The sequence below is a fragment of the Aptenodytes patagonicus genome, chromosome 5 (assembly GCF_965638725.1).
Source record: "Aptenodytes patagonicus chromosome 5, bAptPat1.pri.cur, whole genome shotgun sequence".
Classification (NCBI taxonomy): Eukaryota; Metazoa; Chordata; class Aves; order Sphenisciformes; family Spheniscidae; genus Aptenodytes; species Aptenodytes patagonicus.
Window position 1 is genome coordinate 62,633,337 of NC_134953.1, and position 22,668 is coordinate 62,656,004.

The 22,668-nt window shown below is 45.1% G+C and overlaps 1 protein-coding gene across 1 annotated transcript; it reads left to right on the forward strand.

Annotated features, from left to right (window-relative positions):
* Window positions 1-11,388: 11,388 nt before the first annotated feature.
* DHCR24 (24-dehydrocholesterol reductase) lies at window positions 11,389-22,072 on the forward strand. The gene is made up of 9 exons (XM_076340144.1): window positions 11,389-11,654; window positions 12,969-13,124; window positions 13,563-13,668; window positions 13,943-14,061; window positions 14,152-14,415; window positions 15,211-15,354; window positions 16,329-16,526; window positions 17,282-17,460; window positions 19,766-22,072. Exons 1-9 carry the CDS (start codon window positions 11,424-11,426, stop codon window positions 19,917-19,919), a joined length of 1,551 nt encoding a protein of 516 aa, XP_076196259.1. The 5' UTR covers window positions 11,389-11,423; the 3' UTR covers window positions 19,920-22,072.
* The last annotated feature ends 596 nt before the right edge of the window (window positions 22,073-22,668 follow it).

Here is a 22,668-nt window from a genome sequence, read left to right on the forward strand (position 1 = left end):
AAATCCCCAACAACAAATCCCACACCTCCTCGAAACACTGTGGTCATCACTCCTTGGCAGGACAGAGTTTGGCCCCGGGGATCCCAGGAGCGAACAACTGGATTCCTCTGTCGCAGATACACCAGTGCTGAGCACTCACGTTAGCATCCATGAGTGACGCAGGCACTGTGAATCACCAGTTCCCCTATTAAAGGACCATGAAACGTCGTCTTCTGCTCATTACCTGCTCGGATATTATGTTTAACGGAAATCTGATTGTCAAATGGCTTCTGAAGCACTTCAAGACAGTGTTTGCACATGGCTCTGTGTGCTCTTCCTAGCACAGGGCTGCAGAGCGTGAGGTGTCTCAGTGCCAACACATTGCTCTGGCCCTTTGGTCCTCCAGCCCCATAACTAGCTGGCATCTTGTGTCTTCCCCAGAGAGCTGGCCTACAGGCAGCCACAAACTCACAACAAACATTTTGCAACAGGGCAGAATCTGTAAGTGCTGAGTGTGCCCATCACAGAAGAGTGCCAGCACCTCTGTCTGCTTAGCAGCACCTTGGCCAAACTTCATTTTCCCTCTCTGAGAACTTTCCTGCTGGTGGACAAGGTGCTGCAACGCATCACAGGGCACGGGCAAAGGGCTTCTCCAGAATAAAGACAGAATATCTGTACAAAAGTATGTAAAACATCCCATGCACAGTGAAACCGCAGTGGAGAAAACAAGAAGATATAAAAGACAGTTACAGCCCCTGCAAGAACAGGAACAAAGGAGGAACAGAGAAAGAGAGATTGTTCCAGTAATTGCCTCCCCCAGGTAAGGATGCTGTGCCTGATCAACGCTGCTGGCACAGAAAAGTACTGCTTTTTGATTCACCGTTCACGACATTTTGTTGCTGCAGCAAATTGCATGTAAAATAGTGTATTTCACTGTTATAATCAGTCTAAATAAGTTAGCTTTTTCAATACCTCTCTGTGCGCGCATGCGCATGCATGCACTTTCTGCCCCATCACAACAAGGTGGTTGATACCAGACCACCAAGTCAAGAGTGAATTTGGGTGCACCAGGGCACCAAGTCCAGAGAAGAGGAGCCCAGGCTCCCTGCCAGGGCCCTCATACCTGGGACGGGAGTGTCAACACCCTGGGCCAGGTCACAGGTCTCCATCCATGTTTTGGCACCCGGGCCACTCTCCCCGCGCCCAGCTGCCCCCGACAAGCACCGCTCAGGGTGGTGCTGCCACCCATGACAGAGCCACTAAAGAGCCACTAATGAGGGCTTAGGGGACACATCTCTGCAGGCATAAGGTGCTCACGTTGTCTAGATCCATAGAGAAGCCATTCCCAAAGGGGCTGGCACACCTCGCGTTTCCCCTTAGCACAGGCCACTGGGCACAGCAGAGGTGGGTGCAGCCTGCCAAGCTGATAAGGGGCTACAGCACGCAGCCGTGAGGATGCGCAGATGGGAAGGAGTTCCTGCACCCGGCACACGTAAAGCAAGGGAGAAACCTCCTGCTGTTTATCTTTGCCTTAATTTGCATCTTTTTAAAATGCCTAATTAGTTGCATTAGTTGATAGACTGGCTTAGGCACTCCTACCTAATCCAGTAAGTAAATCTAGGCATTGAAAATATGTCCTACATCTTCAAATGATGCAATGTTCACCAGTGCCCTTACACTTATTTGGAGTTGAACCTGCAGCTGGCCATCGATCTGTCTTTGGTGGTTCTGCTATATGGGAAGCTGGAGTGTTTGGGACTACTCATTCTTCCTCTCCAGCAGGAAAAGCCTTGCATTTGGATGTGGAAGGTGATCATCCCCATGACCACAAAGTGGTGTTTGTTTGTTTTGGCCAGATTCACCAAGAAGTACTCTTTCTGTGGACAGCTATGTTTTTGCCCTGAGACTTTATTGACTCCAGAAGCCCATTTTGTACGTAATATATCTTATTACTTAGTTCCAATGGCTTTTACTGGATTTGAATTATAACAGAAGAGCAAGAGGTGTATAAGCTACATTCAGCTCGATCACTTGTTTAATATCTGTTTCTGAAATGGTTTCTGCACTAGCTATGTCCATCATCTAGCAAGCCTCTGGACCCAAAACCGCTGAGTGTTTTAAAGCTTAAATGTGTGCTAACCTGACCATAACGGTGTCCTAACCAGCAGTTTGTAAAGCTGCACCATGCTGAGGAACGTGGCTGTGGTGGGAAGTCCCGGAAAGGGAGAAGTACAGATACCCTCATCCACAGAGAGCTTTATGGATGAGCAAGGATCTCAAATTCCTTCTGCTCTTCATTTGGGACTTGTGTTAGTACAGGAGCACCAGGCTGACGTGCCACCTCCCGCTGAGGCTGTTGTGTAGATGAACGGGCATGATAAAGTTGTGGGTTTCCTGCAAAAGAAATTTCTGTGTTGCAAATCGGGACAGTAAGAGCTTCCTAGAAGCTTTCCACCAAAATCTGCAAAGGATTTGAAATTCGCCTTAAAAGGGGTGGGGGAAAGAAAGAGTTAAATCCTGATGCCTATGCTTAATCTTTAGTCAGGCAAAACTTTTCTTGAGCTCCTGGAGATTTTTGCCTTAGGGAGGCCCCACGTGCTCTGCACGTTTCAGGTCTGAGCTTCTTTCTCTGGGAAGAGGTACAACCGTTGTGCTAACGCGCACGTAACCCACCACCCAGCGTGTTTTACACGCTGCAGATGTTGCGGCTCTGCTAGAGCATGAGCTGCCATCTGGTTTGCGGTGAAGAAACATCGATTTTCAGCCTTGTAGGCTCTTCAGTCAAGCTTGATGCCGGTCGTGAGTGCAGCCATCACACCTGAACAGAGGGAGCTATCGAAGATCTGTGCTGGCTGCTGAAACATGGCAGCAGTTAGCTTTACTCCACACATTGAATATCTGAAGATGGAGCTCCTGTGTATCCTTGATTCCAAATCCTGATGGTCAAAACAGTAGCACGCACTTATAATCAAAGACAAAACTGGCTAAATTTGCTTTCCAGTGAACTCGGCATTACACGCGGGATGAAGTCCAGCTACCCTGACATCCCCAAGACCCTATGCAGTCTTCATGTCTCCACTGCGCTCAGCTATTACAGTGGTCTCCAGGGAGTAGGTAATGGGCTTATTTTTATTTTTTTTAGCATAAAAATGCAAAAGAGAAGCTTAAAAGTAGCATTAATTATGATTTTTAGCAAGAGGATAGGGCAACCATCTAGCTCTTCTTATTGCCACCATGTGCGGAGCCACAGGGAAGCCCTCAGTGCCTAACACACACCCATCCCAGATGCTCCACGGCTGGTTTCCTTTCCCAGTGTCCCCTGCATTATCTCACCTCCTGATCTGGCATGGGGCTGCCCACAAGCACTTGCTTACATCAGTGCACTGTGCTGGGAGGTTGCTGAGGAATATTATGCTGCCAGCAAACCCTGCAAGACTTTTGTTGCAGGCATGACAGCCTGAGGAGATACGCAAGGTATGGCTGAAAGGAGAGGGAGCACTTTTTATTAGTCTAAGGGATATATAGCTGGAAAAAAACCAAACAGGCTTTCAGGCACAAAAGCCCTTCTGCAGGTCAGAGTATTTGGGGCAGCACCTGGTGTCTGAGGGTTATAGGTGGTGAGGCGTATGGGAAAGGTGCTGTGTTTCTTACGCCAGCTTAGGAGGTAGGTGTTGTTTAGCTTGCTTCTCTTTTCTTCACACCACGTGGTCTCCGTTTCAAACAGTGAATGTCACTCTTCCTTCCAGCAGCAGTGATGTTGCTCTGGCTCTACTGCTGTGCCCAAAAGCTTGTCTGCTTTCTTCAAAGTTTGTCTGCAATATCATCCGTTGACCTAGTAAAAGCTGTTATTTCTGCCTGCATACCTTGCCTCGCTGTTAACCTGGAATATTTACATCTTCTTACCCGAATTTCTAGGTAACTGGAGACAATTTCAAAATCCTGCAAAAATGACAGGAGGTGAGTTTGGGAAATAAAGGGCTGCAACTTCTCCGTAATGGCATTAAGTGTCAGAGACAGGCTGACTGCGGATATCAACACACGTCTCCAACGAAGCCAACGGCAGTGCCGTGGCTCCCTCAATGGTGAATTTGGCTCACACTCTGGCTAGCTCTGTAGTTTAAGGCCCCAATCCAAACACGTTCTCCTGATTTACTCCTGAAAGAAACAGCGGTAGTGGAAGCTTTCTCCTATGGAGGTGTAGGAGCAAGTTGCTCCTATCTCTTCCCTTGATGTGTCAGAGAAAAACAGTCCCTATACTGGCCTGGGAGAAAGAGAAGGACGTGAAGGTGAGTAACAGACGTTTATAAAGATGCACGTGAAGAAACACATGGAAGACATTGCCTAAATTACTTACCTTCAGACTGAAAAAAAAGGTCTCTATCTCCCATATCCAGACGACTTACCATCAGCATCTCAGACTGTGGCAGGACCTCAGAGAAAGCACCCATAAGAAGTACCATCCCTGAGACAGAGACCTGCCATCCCTGATGGAGAACATCGGCTTCCCTGTGAAGTCATCTGGGACCCAGAGAGTTAATCATTCTCCCCAAAATGTATCCTGTCCTTTCCTTATCTAGGAGCTAGCCTGGCTACTCATCTTATTTGAAAGAGTGTAGTTTCACTTCCCCGGAGGTGTAAATACTCCTGTGCCAGAAAACTGTCAACTCTTGTTGGCGGGCGACTCCTTGCCTCGCAGAGGGATGAAACTCTCCTCCCTCGGTGATTCACTGTGCTACTTCCAGCAGGAGGGAGAGCTCATCCCAGCCCCATAATCTCCATCGGTCAGGATGTGAACGGACACCTCCATGCAATGAAAGTTCAGAGCTTATTACAGGCTCTTAGCTGATACTAGAGATAATGGTAATTAACCGCTCTGGGATGACAATGGTTTATTGCTGGCTGATCTCCCGATGCTTTTCTTAAGCATTTTGTAAAAAAATGGGCCTCGACGAGGATGGAGAAGGGCAGAAGGAGACAGAAAGCAGTTGTGAGTCTCCAGCTCAGCACACGAGGCTTGAGAAGCACACCTAGGTTTTAACGTGAGCTGGAGACAGGATCTGTGCGTTTACCCATTCTAAGATCTATTTTGGGAGTCACAGGATTTCTGTGGGGGGTATAGAAAGGCCACTGCTCCCCATCGGCACAGTTTTGCAGCCATCACATTTCTGCGCTTGCTAGAGGTATGAAAAAAATGGGTTTTGATTGTGTCAGGAGGTACTGAAATCACTGTCTCATTTTACTAGGTATTGCTATAATCAAGTCTGCCAAACTGAATTTTACAGGAATTTCTTGTATTAAAGGAGACTGAGCAATCACACCTTCATCACCTTCCCATGCAGACACCTTTGCTGATCGCTTATTTGCAGGGGTGAGGACCAGTCTATTTATTCAGTCCTCAGTCTGAAATCGTTCCGTATCTCCATGAGATGATCCACACGCGGAAGCACGTCTTGTCGCTCGATAGAAAGGGGCAGGAACCTCTTCTCAAAGCCTCCAGCTTCCTTCTGCTCAGCTCCATACACGTGGGAGTCGCTTCCCAACGTGGATTGCCACCAAGGCACATCTGCCGTCGAAAGGAGGCAAGCAACTCGGAGGGAAGTAAAATGCCTTAACAAATATCGGCAATCAGCTTTTGACCTGATTTTATACTGAGTTTTCTAGTGAAAAAGGGGCATTTGTAGTCTATCAGCATAGCACTGAACCATATTAAATACGCCTCCATTTATCTTCAATAAGACTAATACGGTTCCTTATTATTGGAACAATGGTATATTTTTGTCACCCTTAATTATTAACTTATCTGGCTGCGATTGCTTTGCTTATGAAAAGGATATGCTAGGTAACTATAATAGCTATACAACTCTTACATAACCAACATTTTAAACTGGTTTTTTTCAGCCGTTCTTTTCCTTTTTTGCTTTGCTTACAGCTTTTCTATTTTTCTTTGGCATAGGTAAGTAAACCCAAAGGGCTAGATCCTACAGTTACACTGATGTTTTTGGAGCACGGCCTGGAGTTTTATCAGTTTACATCATCTGGGAGTGGGCCCATGAAATTTTTAAAACGTTGAAATAAATGAAAGCAGACAGGTGACGGAGTGACAGCACCAGACGGAGAGAATGGTGACGGCCAAGGCAGCGAAAGTCTTAGCTTTATTTGGAGGAAAAGGGCCCACAAGTACATCTGGTACCGGGAGGCTAAACACACACGCAGATTTGCTGGGAGCTGAAAACGGGAGAAAAATGTAGCCTGTACAGAAAAATAACTTCCAGTGTTTTCCTCTGGTGACATTGGCAAGCCTTCATGGCCACGTTAGCCCCGAATGCTTTTTGCATGTTCCCACAGCATTTGCCACTCCAGGCAAGAGGAGGCCAGAGGCAAGTGACGAGAGAAGGTATCCTGGAGACGTTCATCACCAGCCATGGTTCACAATTGCCTTCACGACAAAGTTCACCCTGGGCATCTTGGAGGCCACTGGCACCCGTGTCCATTATATGGAGATATATATATACATCATGAGTCTGAAATAACATATTTAGTGCACAGGGTGGGCCTTTCAGTGACTGCAGCTCCTTTCTGATGCCCAGCACAGTCGGTGTCTCCAGGATCTCACCAATGGAAGGAGACAGGGGACCGACACCACTTCTCCAACTGCTGCCCCTCCTCACTCTCGGACAGCCTCATGCCCAGAGGGGCCATGAAGCCAACTGATGGTTGCCCGTGAGCTCGCTCTCCTCCACTGCTCACCCACGAGGAGTGCGGCCTCCCTCAGTTTCTAGTTTCAGTGCTGGAACCCCAGGTCCTTCAGCAACCAGCTCACCATGCCAGCTAGTTTGCCCCAGCCATTTCATTTTTGCTGCTGAGGACGCTGGCCCCAGTGACAATGAAGGGAGGGCTGAATTCCTTTCCCAGCCCGGCTCTCTGTTTTGACAAGTGATTCTTTTTATAAATCCCAGACAGCATGTCTTTTCACAGGCAGTTGTAAAGCTGGATTTAATACACGTCAGAGAGAATACACGAAAGCTCTCGCACGTTCTGCAGCATGGTTTTTTTTCAGCAGCTCTGTGAACATGCTGACCGGCAGCTGACCTTGCCTCCTGACGCAGTGCACAGCCACCGAAGGATGGGCCCCATTCTGCCATCGCTAATGTTCCAGATTTCACTTCACACCCTACATCTGCTTCCTCCCAAGACGACAACTGGGGTTCCACCAGCTGTCTACAATAACTCATTGCTGGAGGAGTGGGGCCATGCAACACAGCCAGTATGCAAGCACATAGGGTACAGCCCAGGCATCCTTGGCTCCTTGTCCTGCCTTGCAGCACCAGAGTTATTCCTTCTCTTGGAGAAGCCCTTCCCAGTGCAAACAGGGTGAGTGCAGCCTTGAGAGGACAAGGGGAAGGCAAGGAAGGAAGAGCAAAGTCACCCTGAGGACCAGGTGTGTTGAGCAGGCTGGGCTACAGCCGCCGGGAAACCCTTCCCCATCACAGATGTTAAACAAGTCCTTCCACATCAGATTAGGTCCACCTACACCTAAAATAGCCTAATCATCCTGAAGATCCTTCTCTAAGCCTTCAGATGGTGATTCACTTTCCCTGAGAGCTACCTGGCCATTTCTAAAGTAACTATAATCCCATTGTCCCTTTTTGATCGATTTTCCGACAGCCACCACAGCTACAGTTGTTGTACTAAACCCTCTGCCCTCCTCCTCCTCAAGTCGTCATGCATCTCTACTCCCTCACGCGAAATATTTGTGAAACCTGAGAAGCAGGTCCTGGATAATGGATATTCTATTGCTAAATACCTTTCAAAAAACAGCATCTGGAAGCCGGGCAATCAAGCAACATAAGATAAACCACATTCTTCCCATACACCCTCTAAAGAGGTTTTCTAAGGTACAGCATGCAGGTTTCATGAATCAAACATCAGTAGAAATGTCTCTGCTGTCTTTTGAAATCTCCTGGGCCTCGCAAATGTGCATCCAGGTAGAGAAAGGTCACACGGAGCCACTCCAGTTCCTAAGTCCCTGATCTTCAGACAGGTAGGACTGTCACACCAGCTATTTTCCATTTAGATTTACACTATCAAAAGGGTTTAGCAGTGTTTGGCCACCCTTCCCCCTATTCCTTGGAAATGTACCCCAATCCCAGCACGTGGCTGCCAGGTACAAGCTTCTCCTGCCCGTTACAGCCCTGCTCCCCCTGAGAAAGGCACAGAGCACTCCCCAGACCAGGCTGGCTTTAAAATCTTGCTGTGCCACAAAGCGACTTTTTTCTTTCAGAGGTGATACCTAAGTATGTGTCATCCCTCTGGAATATTCTGGCAGTTGGTCTGATATCATCAGTCTATAAAACAGCTGATAATATTCCCCTGTATTTTTTCCTTCAAGCTGAAGTTTGACATTTTTCCTCAATTACTGGATGTACAAAAGCTCTCAAGATTCGTTCAGCCCATATCCAGAACAACACGTGCCAACCTGTCAGTGTCACACAGAAAGCCCCACTCCGGCCTATGTCCCCCAGCAGGCTTTTCCTTCAAGGCGGCCGAATATACTTTGGTTTTCTCAGTAGAGGGAGCTTCTCACACAGCAGTTTGAACACCACATCCCTCCAACCCTCTGAAACCACCTCCCGTTTCTGACGGTACCAGCTCTGTGCCAAACAAACGTGCAGGAAACCTGAAGGTAGGTGATTAGGGAAAGGTACTCGTAATTCCTAGTAACCATGGGCTGGTTTGTTTATTGAATTAAGAAGGCTGCAGCCTTCCCAAAGTTCTTTATTAGCTTTCATAACTATGACTATTAAAATGCCCGTCCTTTCGACATCCTGGTACCACGCAACAGCAGCTCTGTGGCAGTCAGTACCAGGGCTATGAGAGCTCGCGTGAAAAAAGGGCTTTCTAATGCTTTTCAGTGCCTTTCTTTGCTTCCACTGAATGCCTCTTGATACTTTTCTTACGGAGACAGAAGTTTTCAGCCTACTTTTGTCTGCAGCTCGAATGTTCTGTACATTATTATCATGTCCCTTTTAGCTGTCTCCTTAGACAAACAGCTGCATCTTTTCATTCTTTCTTCGTCCAAAAGCCTTTGCACAGTTCTTACTAAATCCTGCTTGGTAACGAAGAGAGTCCTGCACAGTATCGGCAGGGCGATCTGTGGTGAGCTCTCACCAAGGAGATGGGTATCTCCGGCACGGTCAATGAGAGGCCCCTGCCCTGCTCCCTGCACCCCACTTACACAAGCGTGTGTGGGGTGAACTCCACCAGAGAGCTGATCCAGGCAGAAAAAAATTGATCTAAAAAACAGTCCAATTCTTCAGTCAGATCAGTTCCCCAACCTGTTTTACTGAGTGACAGGAGAAGCATTTGTACTGCACAGCGTGCCCAGAATGGCATGAGTGGGCGGATGGGATGGCAGGAGCTGGAGGGAGGAGAGGAAGGGAAGCGGACTGCTTTTTTAAGAAGCAGTAACAGCTAAAACACACTTAAAATGTTAATTTAATTGAAGAGACCAGGGATTTTAGTCTTACCAAAGACACCAAGGGAATCTTAGCTTTTCAAACCAGATTTGCAGATGATGTTTTCCTAAGCCTACATAGATTGTTGGATGATGTTTTGCTCACACCTAAAATAGCTAAAATTGAAAAAGTCAGCATTTAAAACATCTGTCTCCCCTTCCCTCATCCCCTTCTGATTCCTGTGTTTTCTATGCTTGGCATCACTAGGTACACAGGTGATTTCACCATAATCTTAATGGTGATTCACTCCTCTGTTTTAAAGCACGGTTTCACATTGCAATCTTTGAGCTCACCTACTCCCTGCTTGCTGCCCAGGGCCTTACAAAAACAAGAGCAGAACATGGAAAACATTAGAAACACTTTTAATGGGTCTTCATAAAAACAATTTCAAAACAGTATTTACACTGAAGGTATAAATATCCCCTTATGAATAAATGATGCTCTTATCAAATAAGCCCTGCACTTGATCACACTCAGATCAAGAATAATTATTTAGCTCCTTCAAAGAGGTTAAAATAACCTCTCTTAGGGCATGGAAAACTTATTTTCCATGCGTAATTCCAGTCAGCAGACAAATCAGTAAACAAAAGCAGATAAGATCAACTCAGATGTAAGAAGGCACAAGTGCAACAAATATAATTTGGCCGTGAATAAATTTAGGCTGGAAATCAGGAGGCCATTTTCAAACATCAAAGCAGGGAAGTTTCAGACCAGTCTTTCAATAAAAGCAGTGGGACAAAAAAATGAACTGAGTTCAAAACAAAGCCTGTGCGTTGTCTGAAGGAGAAACTACAAGGTGTGGCTGCCTGCCATAGCTGAGCTCTGAACCTTGATGCAGCAATCCCTCACAGCCTGGTGCTCCCGAGTATCTCCTGTGGCAGCTAAAGGCAAAGGTGACTGTTTGTCCTGCTGACAAAGAGGCGCCACTTGACACGTTAGTGTGGTATGTCACCGTGGTAGCGTCCTCACGAAACACCTTGACACCATGTTTCTCTCTGAACCCCGCGGTGCTGTGGCAGGGTCTCTCTGTGCCATGCCGGGGTCCCTGACGGCACTGCGCTGCATCAGCACCTCCTGGGGCAGTCACTGCCTGCGGGGCACCTCTGCCACTGTCCTCTCAAACAGCACACCTCTTGAGGGACATCACAGATTTTATCTTAAAAAAATGCCTTTTATCTTCCTCACAGACTTTATATACCTTCCCTCCCACTGTTTCCTCATGGAGATTGGGAGGAGAGGAATTTTCTGCCAGGGTTTTAGAGAGCAAGACGTGTTTTAGAGGGGGGTATCTCCCTCTTCCTTCTAGAAAGTGGACTGCACGGCACTTTGGGGTTTCTGTGGGAGACACCTGCACTGTCAGGTTCACTGGAACCAAAAACAACATCATGAGCGTGCCCAAGAGAGGCGTCCGGAGGCGTTTTGCTCCTGCTCCCCAACCCAAAGGCACCAGGGCAAGCCCCTTGCTTGAAGGACACTGGCCACCACAGCACCTCCACCACAGAGCTGCCAAGGGCCTGTCCCCAGCCCCATACCCCGCTCAGCCGTGACTGGGGGGGGTCTCCCCTGCCTCATGACCCGTCCCCAGCCCTGGCCGGGGGTCCGACCCTGCGCCGGGCCGCCGCCTCCCCATGGGGGGACGCCCCACGGCGAGAGCAGCGGGCCGGGCGGGGGCCGGCGGCCGCGGCGATGAGGGAAGAGCGGGGCGCGCCGCGCGCAGCCAATCGGCGGCCTCAGCGCCTGGTCCGATCTCCCCGGAGCGTCCTCATTGGCCGCTCCCCTCCCCTCGCCTCACGGCGGAGGCCGGCGGCGACCAATGGGGCGCGGGCGCGCGCGGGGAGGGGCGGGGCCGGGCGGCGAGCGCGCGAGCGGCGGGGGCGGCATGGCGGGGTCCCGGCGGCCGTGAGGCAGCGCGTGCGGTCGGCGGTCGCCATGTCGCCGGTGTGGTCGCTGGGCGCGGGGCTGCTGCTGCTGCTGCTGTGGGTGCGGCACCGGGGGCTGGAGGCCGTGCTGGTGCACCACCGCTGGGTCTTCGTTTGCCTCTTCCTCCTGCCGCTCTCCATCCTCTTCGACGTCTACTACCAGCTGCGCGCCTGGGCCGTCTGGCGCCTCCACAGCGCCCCGCGGCAGCACGCCCAGCGCGTCCGCCACATCCAGGCGCAGGTGAGGCCCGGCCGGACCCCCGCCCCCCCTTCCCGGTCCGGGGGGCGGCTCTGCGGGAGGAGAGCTTGTCCCCCATCCCGCTCCTTGCCAGCCTGCGCCCCCGCTGCGGTGCACACCGGTGCCGCCCGGGGCCTGGCGGCGAGGCGCCCCCTCCCCGCCCCCACCGCCTCTCCCGGCGCCGGGGCAAAATCCAGCTTTGAATCCGGTTGCGGCAGCCGGAGCGAGAAAAAGCAAACGAATAAAAGCCAGCGGGTGTTTCTGCCCCTGTGGGGTTTTTTCCCCCGTCTGAAACTCCTCTCGAAGTTGCGGCGTCAACAGCTGGCAAGTCCAGATGCGGCTGTCCAGCTGCTGTCATTGTAACATCCTTAGAGATGCGCTGTGAATCTCTCTGTACACTCACATGGTTTAGGCATGTACGTGTGTGCACGTGTGTAACACGAAAATGTTAGTCTTTGAATGGTTGGCTTAATACCGTGTTTTCATACCACTTACATCCTGCTTCTCGGCATTGTTAGTTCCAAGAGATGATTGAAGGGGAGACGAAACTTTTCTTCCACCCAGAAACACAGATGTCTTTAATGTTTCTGTGCTCTCTAGTATTTACGGTAATTCTGTCACGTCTGCTTCTGTTTTCTTCCTTGACTCTTGTGTTCATTGCAGATACAGATGGATATTAATGTGCACGGAGTTATTCTTTGAGGATTTGGGGTTGGGTTTTTTATCACCAGCTGTAGTAGCAGTTGAGCTTTGAAGAAAGTGCTACAATTGGTGTTTGTTCTCCAAATGTTAACCACTGTGGCTTTGCAAAATTCGTGGATCATGTGTATGGCTTACACATTTTCCTTCTCAACTTTTCTCTCTTTGCCCATTCATTTTCAGGCTCAGACCATTTTTTGGTGTGTTTAGGAGGAGGCATTGTTTCATTAACCTTCACGGAACTGACATTATTTATGACAGTCATAATACCTCCCTTCGAGTATAGGTTTTCCTGTGGATTTTTAAAACTTTCATTCTAGTTTTCTGAATCCCATCTCCAAAAAAACCCCAAAGCTAAGAGATATTAGAAATGCTTCCTCTACATAACTAGACCCCTCTGGTGGTATTTTATTTAGTTCAGAGATCTGCAGAGAGACTTCGAAAGCATCGCTACTCAACATAGAGACATCCAGGCTTTGTTACTTGCAGGTAACATACATGTTAGATGAGTAACAATATTTCTGAATGCTTTTTCACAGCGAGGGAAAAATGTTTCTGGTATACACTATTGACGACGTGTATGCCTTACAGCATCAGTTCAGTTGTTACCTCTTGCAGGTTCGAGAATGGAAAAATGAAGGCAGCAAAAGATACATGTGCACTGGCCGGCCTGGCTGGTTGACTGTATCACTTCGTGTTGGAAAGTATAAGAAGATTCATAAGAACATCATGATCAACTTAATGGATGTTCTGGAAGTGGACAGTGAAAGAGAGGTAACAAATTCATCACAAAGCTTTCATAATAATGAAGTTTACAGCTTTTTTTATTTGTATTTGTAGCTGAAGAGGAGATTAGATTCCATAAAGAACAAAGGATTTTTGTAGCAGTAGACCCACCAAATTTCAGGTTTTAGAGTGTGTGCTTGGATCATTCTATCCAAAAAACCAGCATATGGAATTGCTTAGCTTTTATGTGCTGAAGTCTAAAAGACCAGATTGCTTTATGGTTTTGGGGACTGAGCAACAAGATGCGGAGGCAGAGGAGGAATCACTAAACAGTTTCAGCTATTTTTAGTAGTGCTCTTAGGAAAGTAAGTCTCTGAATTCTGATAACAGATGGAAGTACAATCCAGTTAGCTGTATTTTGTCATCGTTAATGCTGAACACTTCATTTATGTTTGGTGGGGGGAATTGGGTTTTTTTGCTCTTTAGGTTGTTCGTGTGGAACCTTTGGTGACCATGGGCCAGTTGACTGCACACCTGAATCCCATGGGCTGGACTATTCCTGTGGTACCAGAGCTTGATGATCTTACAGTAGGTAAGGGTCGTTGTGATGACAAGAGACTCACTGATTTTGCTGCATTTTCATTAGCTTTTTATGCAGTAACATGTTGCATTATTTTAAAGGTTCTGGAAATACTCTGTTGAACCTTATGTTCTGTTGTGGTATTTATGTTATAAGCACTTCCTTTTTTATTTTTTTAAAATAGTCTTAAAAGTCATGTCCAGAGCTTAAAAGCGGGATTTTGTTCTCGTAAACCACCTTCCTTTTGGAGTGTTTCATTTGATTTGTTATGTGCTCTCTTGACAAGGTGGCCTGATCATGGGAACTGGCATTGAGTCTTCATCCCATATATATGGACTTTTTCAACATACCTGTGTGGCCTATGAACTTGTTCTTGCTGATGGAAGCCTTGTGAGATGTTCACCAGTAAGACAAAATGTTATTTTGCTATTATTTACAATGTTGTTGACAGTTATCGGTAAGGATATATGATTTAGTATGACATACTTTTTGCAGACTGAAAATTCAGACCTGTTTTATGCAGTGCCTTGGTCTTGTGGTACTCTGGGTTTCCTGGTTGCAGCAGAAATAAAAATGATTCCTGCCAAGAAATACGTCAAAATACATTATGAGCCCGTGAGAGGACTGCAGAAGATTTGTGAAAAGTTTACTGAAGAATCTAAGAAAAAGGAGAATAGTTTTGTGGAAGGACTTGTGTATTCTTTGGAAGAAGCAGTCATCATGACAGGGGTCTTGACTGATGAAGCTGAGCAAAGCAAGGTAACTAAAGGGCAGTTAGTCACAAAGAAAAAAAATACCCCGAAAGTTTAACTGAAGCTGTACTGTATGCCAATATAAAACCAGAATCATTATAAGACTGGAACAATCTCTTAACATGGGATTAAAAGTTAGATCTGTCCGTCAGAACATTTTAAATTACAGCTCTTTGTTACTACAACAGAGTCTGTACTTTAAATCTCTTCAGCTGATAAGAAATGACCCACTGGTTTCATTATTCTAGCAAATAATTTAGTCTACAGCCTTTTAATTGCAGTACCTAAGGAGGAAGAGAAGTATCTTTTCTCATATACGGAACAATGCTGTTTTAAACCGCAGTTATTCAGAATAACTCTTTTCCCAGGAAGCTTTTAATACAGTTAATATTGGTAAAACACATCAGGGACGTTTACAGGAGGGACATGCTAACTGCATCCCTCAACCTGGATGTTTCTCCTCTGCCATAATGAGACTTTGGATTAATGATGGGTTGAGAGATCGGTATTTCAGGAATCCAGTTCTGTCACATTCACGGTCTCTTAATTAGCTTGTAACAGGCAAGCCTTAGCAAGACTTATTTAAATTAAACCTTAATGGCAAGAAAGGTAAGAAGGAGCCATGCATGTGGAGAAATGAAGGCTCCCTAGATCTCTTGTGACAGCCTCATTCAAACTGTCACAGAGGGTATAACGTTGATTCTTCACAGTAAAGGAATTTGGGGACATACTTAATGTTGTCTAGTAAGGTGTAACTGTTATCTGTGTTGGTGTTTGCTAGTGAATGCATGTTTTCTTGTAGATAAACAGAATTGGCAACTACTACAAGCCGTGGTTCTTTAAGCATGTGGAGAAGTATTTGAAAGCTGACAGGACTGGAATAGAATACATTCCCTCAAGACATTATTACCATAGACATACACGCAGTATCTTCTGGGAGCTCCAAGTAAGACCAGTTCCAAAATTAAAATAACATCTGCAGGAAGGTACTCTGCTCTTTCCCAGTGTAGGTACAATGTACCTTCTTCCCCTTGGCAACACTTCTGTCTTTCATGGCAGAAGAAAACAGTGAAGTTTATGGCAAATTTAAAAGTCCTGCATTTGGGCAAAACAAATCCAAAGGCACTTCTTTATAGATAAGGCGTTATATCATAACCTCCTAATTTCTGTTTTAGTGCTTTTCTGAATTTGGACCTTAAGTACATAATTTCAGCATTAAGCTTTTATACCTACTAAGTGATTTTCAAAGGCAGATGGTGGAAAAAACATGAATGTGAAATTATGGCTGAAAATTTGCCCTGCCTAAACTCAGAATAGTAATTATGCAGTAAGGTCATTACTTTGAATTTCATAAATGTATTTGTTGTGATGTCCACACAAATTTACGCAAAACTTCATGTAGCACTCTGAAAGATTCCCATTGCTACGTTTTGAATCTCTGGGGTGAGATACTGGATCCTTTCAGCTCCCGGAGAAGTTAAACAGGAGTTGGCTGTGCAGGAAGTACTTAAAATTTTACAGCTTTAAAATTCTTTTAAGAACTGATCTTGTATGTATTTATTCTTGCTAGAGTTCTGTAAGCTTAGCTTCTTATGCACTCCTTCCTTAGCTGTTTTAAGATCATAGCCTACTGTTCTCTGAACTTCATTCTCTGAAAGTATTTGGGGATGAGTATGTTGCAATTCATAGGACTGAAAATCAATCACTGTAACTAGAGGAAGCTTAGGGCAGGGCTGTGTAGTTAAGTTCAGTCCAGGCCTCTCTTATTTGTTCATATTTGTATTACAGTAGTTTAGCAAAAGTATCAGCAGTTAAATTTATTGAAAATCTGGCTTAATGTTGCTCTGAGGATTCTGAAGTATTGCCTTTTGGTTCACTTACACATTCTTAAGTCAAACTTTTTTTCTTTCCTCTTTAAAGGATATCATTCCTTTTGGCAATAACCCTGTTTTCCGTTACCTGTTTGGCTGGATGGTTCCTCCAAAAATCTCTTTGTTAAAACTCACCCAAGGAGAAGCTATTCGAAAGCTGTACGAGCAACACCATGTTGTACAGGACATGTTGGTGCCAATGAAGAGCCTTGAAAAATCTATCCAAACCTTCCATGTTGACCTTAATGTAAGAACTCATGTTTCTAAAATGCAGTGAATCTTGGACTGTGTGTAGTAAGAGCTGTGACTGTTGGTCTTAAGACATAACAGTCTGCTTGTGTAAAAGGTCATTGTTGTTTCCTGGGGAGTACTGTGCTTTGCGAGTCTATGATGCAAAGCTGCAGAAGAAATGAACACAGCTTTCTGAAAAAAAGAATTTTAAAAAAGTGAGATTCAAACTTTAGTAGAGGCCAACACTTCTAAAAGATTTTGTCACTTAGTGAAACTTGAACTGATTTTTCTTTCACCTAAAATGACTGGCGGTCTCACTAAACCCCAACTGTGGGAATTAATTTCCCTTTCTTGCTTTTATTTCTGAATTTATTTTAGTTAGTATAAGAAGTACAAACTTGGCAATTTCAATTTTGGACTGACCTGGAAAAGAAAACTCTTCATTCTCTTTTTACTCAGAGTGTGTATTCAGTTGTTGCTTTGGGATCGGGGATGGTTGTTTTTTCCATTTCAAATATTTAAGGGGGAGGAGGTGTAATTCTAGGAGGACACAGCACATACTCTGAGCATCTCAGTCTATTTGTGTTACGGTCATTAGAAAGTGCAGCTAAGAACCACAGCAAGACAATTGGAAAGGAAGAGCTGTGTAAGTTTCAATCCCAAATTGGGAAGAAGTCCTCTTAACTCTTCATTTTGTCACCTTTATTAAGAGATAGCTTAAAGGATTGTTTTGTTAAAAATAAGTGATAAAGCATTTTCTTACCTCTGCAGGTGTACCCTCTTTGGTTATGTCCTTTCATATTGCCCAATAATCCTGGTATGGTCCACCCAAAAGGGGATGAAGCAGAACTCTACGTGGATATAGGAGCTTATGGAGAGCCCAGAAGGAAACAATTTGAAGCCAGGGCTTCAATGAGGCAAATGGAAAAGTTTGTAAGAAGTGTGCATGGGTAAGGATCCCACTCCTTAGAATAGTAATAATGCCATATAATTTACACCCGTGTGGTTTAATCACAGTTATTTAATCCCACAGCACTTTAATATTGCAATAATTTAACAACCACATTAATTGCAAACTGATTTTAATTACTAATTTTGATGGTACGATTTTTAAATATGATTTCAGTTTCATTATTTGATTGCAAAACCAACCGAATGAGCGCACTGGCTGAAGTTCTTGCAGTGTATTTGGGAGCTGGGTAGCTTCAGGTCACCTTTCAGCTCCAGGCTGCGCTGGGAGCAGAGTCTCTGCTGCAACAAAATACATCCATGCACCGAGGTGCAGAAAGACCTCAGCAGGTCTGTACTGACAGTGCATAAACCAGTTGCTGTCCAGAAGTGGTGTTAGTGTGGGTCGGTGATCGCTCTCCGCAAGGCTGGCTAGCCCAGCCCTCGGGAAGGCAGCTGGCTGAGCTTGCATACTGAGGCTGACTTGTTTCAGGCTGGTTCAGAGCAGGGGCAGAGCAAGTGCTGTGTTGGCCGCAGTCCTTCCAGGAATCCCACAGGCTGTTAAAGTTTGGACAGCTTCCCTGCCTGCCCTTGGGAGCGTTCTGCTCCCTGCGGTCCTTGCAGCGTCATGCTGCAGCTCTGCCCTGTCCTTGCGCTGGTGTGTCCTTGTGCAGGGAGGCCAGCCTTGACGCCCCAGCAGTCCCTGTGCGGTGGTGGGAGTCTTTCCTCCCTCGCAACTTGTACTTCCATAGCTTCCTTTTCCCTGCCCCGATTCTTATTACATAGGACCGCAGTAGGCGCGAGATACGTGTCCACCATCTGTCACAGACTCATGCCAGCCTAATTTGCTCTAGTAGTGTCAGTGGAGAAGCAGTTACAGGCTTGTTTCTCAGGAACAAAAAACAACTACACGGTATTTTTACACCATCAGGATAATTTATCCACATTTCTATTTTGACCTACTTCTCAGTCTAACAGTGATTATATCCCATGTGACTGAGTAACAGTGGTGAGTCTGCTTCGAGATGATTCGGAGAATGTAAATGACTTTTAGCTGCAATAAGTGATCTGCCAGAGAACAAAGCAACTGAAAGTTAATTTTAAGCTTTTTTTAATTAACTTGAAATTAAGCTTTTAATTTAAAGCTCTTTACTAACAGTGGTTTGTCTCTTCTCTACCTGTCACTGGGAAGTGAACAATGGGTAAATGCTTGATCTTACAGTTTCGTAATCACACACAACAATAGAGCTTTTATGTAACAGTTTGTGTTTTACTGCTCTACTCTGATGCTAGCTGCATTTTAGAGAGCACAGTATGAAAGTAAGGGAGAGTCCACAGCTAAATAAGGATTTCATTTATTTTTGTAAGTGGACCTTTGTTACACTGTGTTTCATTTACACTATAAATTTATCTTCTCGGCCTGGTCTGATTTGGCAGGCTTTTGCCTTCCTAGTTATATTCTCAACGTCCAGTTCAAAGAAACTGTAAAAAGTCAAAGAACGTATTGCTACATCTGCCTTGAATGCATTTTGTAATGCAGGCTAATACGAGACGCCATGACTGTACCTCCATGGATCGTAAGAAAGCATGCAGAAAAAATACTTCCCTTTTTTTGAAGCTGGAATTAAAGGTTTTGAATGGAAGATAAAGGAAAGCAGGCTTTCAAAAGCAGTTAGAAAAGTATTTGTCAGGGAGAATTTAGGTTATGTGTGGTTTTCGGTGCAAGGGGCCAGACTCTTGATTTGGAGCAACTTTTGAAGTTCTCTCTAGACTTGGGTTTCTGTGAACACAAATTGTTAGAATACAAGTTGTCAGAAGATTTGGCTGCACGCGGTTAGGATGTCTAAACACGAACCACTGGTTTATATACATTTTTTAGTCCTTCTCCTTTTCTCTTTGTAGCAGCAAAACTCATGAAAGTATCAATACACTGATGGCTAAAGAAGTGTTCTGAACCGTATTTTAAAAGGAACGGTTATTTTAATTGCTTTCTTTTCCCATCTTCCCCTTCACCAAAATGACTAGCAGTATTCTGCTGTTTTCACCATTACATGTTATTTCCTTTTGGAAAAGAGATCGTGGTAATGTTAAATCCACAAAATATAATTGGCCGAGTGTCCCAGCATAATCCATGTGAGCAATTATATTTGCTTGTTTTTAAAAGCATTTTTGATGGGAGTTTTTTTGTTGAATATTTGCTATTCATAGCTTGCCCTGATTTTTTTTTAATATTGTATTTCAAATCTTGTGGCGCAATTAATACTGAATCTCTGCCTCTTTTTTTTTTCCTTCCTTTTTTTTCTCAAGTTTCCAGATGCTGTATGCAGATTGCTATATGACCCGTGAGGAGTTCTGGGATATGTTTGATGGTTCGTTATACCACAAGCTGAGGGAGCAAATGAATTGCAAGGATGCCTTTCCAGAAGTGTATGACAAAATCTGCAAAGCTGCGAGGCACTGAGCCTGGATGATCTAATCAAGCAATCAGGGAAAGATGAATTTACCTATAGCTAGTCAGTATATCCTTTAAAAAAAAAGCTTTATTGCTCTCCAAATAAGCTCATTCTTGTTGATGTTTAAAGGTATGAATTCCTGCTTTATAAATTTATGTTTAGTATTTCTTTGTATGTTTTGAAACCAATTTTCCAAACTCAAAGTGATTGTTTTTAAGAAATCTAAAGTGCTAGCCTTTGTATCTAATGTAGTGACATAGGTGAATTCACCTATTTCCAAGCATAAGAAAAATAATTGGAAAGGATGAAGATACTGGAGTTACACCAGCTGTATACTATAGCTATATTTAACATTACTTTTGAAAATGGTAGGGAGGGCTCAGAAATAGGTGCCAAAGCTGAATGCATTGTCAAATTAATCATGATGTTAAAAACATTTGCCTCCAGTCGGTAACCTGTAGGACGCCTTTGCGATGGTACCATAATCTTCTGGCTGTACGGCGCTGCACGATGTGGTGTGGTACTATACTGCTTGGGTTATACTGCACTATAATCTCAGCAGAGCGGTTAAACTCCCTAACAGCAGCTTCAGTTTCAAAACTGAGCATTGAGGTGTGGAGAAAATGCTTTTTACTTGTGCCTATCAGATTTGTACTGATTTTGATTATAAAGTGTAAGTGGATGTAGGTTTTAGGTACTTTGTAATTGGCTACCAGTGCATTGTTTTTTTGCCCCAAAATATCAATATTTTGGCTTCATAGGCTACTGAAAAAATTGCTGCTATTTCATATAGCCAAGTTTTAATTTCAGTTTTTACTCGTTGTGGGTCAGTTTATTTGGATTTTTTTGGTTTTGTTTTTCAGGGGTTTGGGGGGTGGGGTTGGTTATTGCTTAATTTTAGTGCCTTATAAATACTCAGTTGGAGGAAGACGTGGGTTATTTCAGACCATTCTGTCCTGGCCGGTAGGAAAAGGAAGTCAAGGCTTTATTTATACGAGGTTTGTTAGAGCAAGCGGCTGTGGATAAGAACAACTCTTGTTGTGAATCTTGATACACACAGGCTTTGGTTCTGATTCGAGTGACACTTTTGCTTTTCGTTTTAGCTGGATTAGATTGATAGGCTTTGTAAAAGGACTGTTTCAGTCACCTGGAGAGGAAATCAACAGCAAGTACTGTTCAGTTCCCCCTTCTGCTGCTTGCTGGTGAAAATGGCACAGTCACGCACTTCATACAGTCAAGTGTAGAAGTGTGGAAATGTTTTGACCCTGTAGCCAGAAACACGGTTCCAAACCAAGCCCATGTCTTGTCCAAGCAGTACTTTAAATTGTTACTTGAAACCTTACTGAGCTTGAGGGAAAAGAAAGTAATTTTCTTGAGGCTTGCGTCGGGGTTAACATGAAGAACTTTTTAAACAGTTACCAGTGGGAGGCGTTGTAATTTTATATGAGTGCTAAACCAATGATTTTATTTATTGATAGATGGATGTTTATGGTCCAGATGAAACCAATGATAAAACAGTAACAAGTTTGGCCTGTTACTCAGTGATGCATGCTGGGCAAATTGTGTGCAAATAAGGTCCCCCTTAAAATCCCACGCGGGGGACTGGTAGCGGGGCAGCCTGCCAAGGGGAGATGCAGCTGATGCAGAGCGCCTGCAGTGCTGCCCAAGCCACGGAGCCGGGCAGGAGGTGGAGCTGTGTCAGTGATCCAGGAGTGTCTGCTACACCGTCCCAGGCTTCGGGGTACACAGGCAGGCAAACGCTGATTCTCAGGGTGTAACCTGCCCTCCTGCCTCTGTGAGGGAAGCAGCACAAGAGCAGCTTCCTCGTTCCTGGGGCAAAGCTACGATTTAGCCCAGTGCTTGTAAGATAATCTGCACAGAGCAAGAATGGGTTTGGTTAGCTTTTAAAGGGCGATGTTAAAACAGCTAGAGGATATGCAAATACTTTTACTTCAGCTGTGTTTCTCTCACGTACTGATGATCTTTAGGTATGCACTGTAATTTTTTTTTCACTCCTTAATTTATTGGCAAACTTTGTGTGATGTGATTGGGTACTGTAACTGTATCAGTCACACAGATGCACATGCATAGTTGCTGTTGCTCTTAATTTTTGGTTGTACGGGCTGTTTAAAATAAAGATCTAGCCAGCGTACTGTTCAAAGTGGTGTCTTTTAACAAATGATTACTTACTCTTCAACAGCTGTGTTTATCATTTCTCATGCTTATTGTATTGTTACAAACGGCCAGTGATTACTGAGAAAAGCTGCTGTCTGGGTAAGAGACCAGAGGCATTTTGAGGCTGTTGGGAGATGAGGAGCCTGGTGCTGCAAACAGCTTTGAAGGAATGTCTTTGAAGTCTGTGAGTCTACCCTTATCTCTGCTCCAAGACACACCTGTACAGAACAAACACTTATGGCTGAGCCTTAACCCTTCAGTTATGCCCCACTAACTCCACGTAGCCTCATGATGCCACTTGTCCTGATTTTTCTCCCCCCTCACCTCATTCTTTCCCTGTGACTTTTTATCCAAGGAGGACAAAACCCCATTTTGGATTTAGGTGCTACAGCCGTTGACATGGATAGCTACTTCATTTTTCTCATACTAATAAATCTAATCCCTGGTTTGAACGATCAGCCACAGAAGCGAGGATGAAGATTCAGTGCCCTCTTCAGCCTGAGGAGTTTCACATCCACATCTTCTGTTTCTTTGAAAAACGCCTTCACAGCAGCTCTGTAGGCTTAGACAGAGGTATTCCTG

Bases quoted from the DNA above. Each gene is read 5' to 3' on its own strand.
- DHCR24 (XM_076340144.1), top strand. From the start codon at position 11,424: ATGTCGCCGGTGTGGTCGCTGGGCGCGGGGCTGCTGCTGCTGCTGCTG. The intron at 14,062-14,151 runs GTAAGACAAAAT...TACTTTTTGCAG, and splicing joins GCCTTGTGAGATGTTCACCA to ACTGAAAATTCAGACCTGTT. The intron at 14,416-15,210 runs GTAACTAAAGGG...GTTTTCTTGTAG, and splicing joins ATGAAGCTGAGCAAAGCAAG to ATAAACAGAATTGGCAACTA.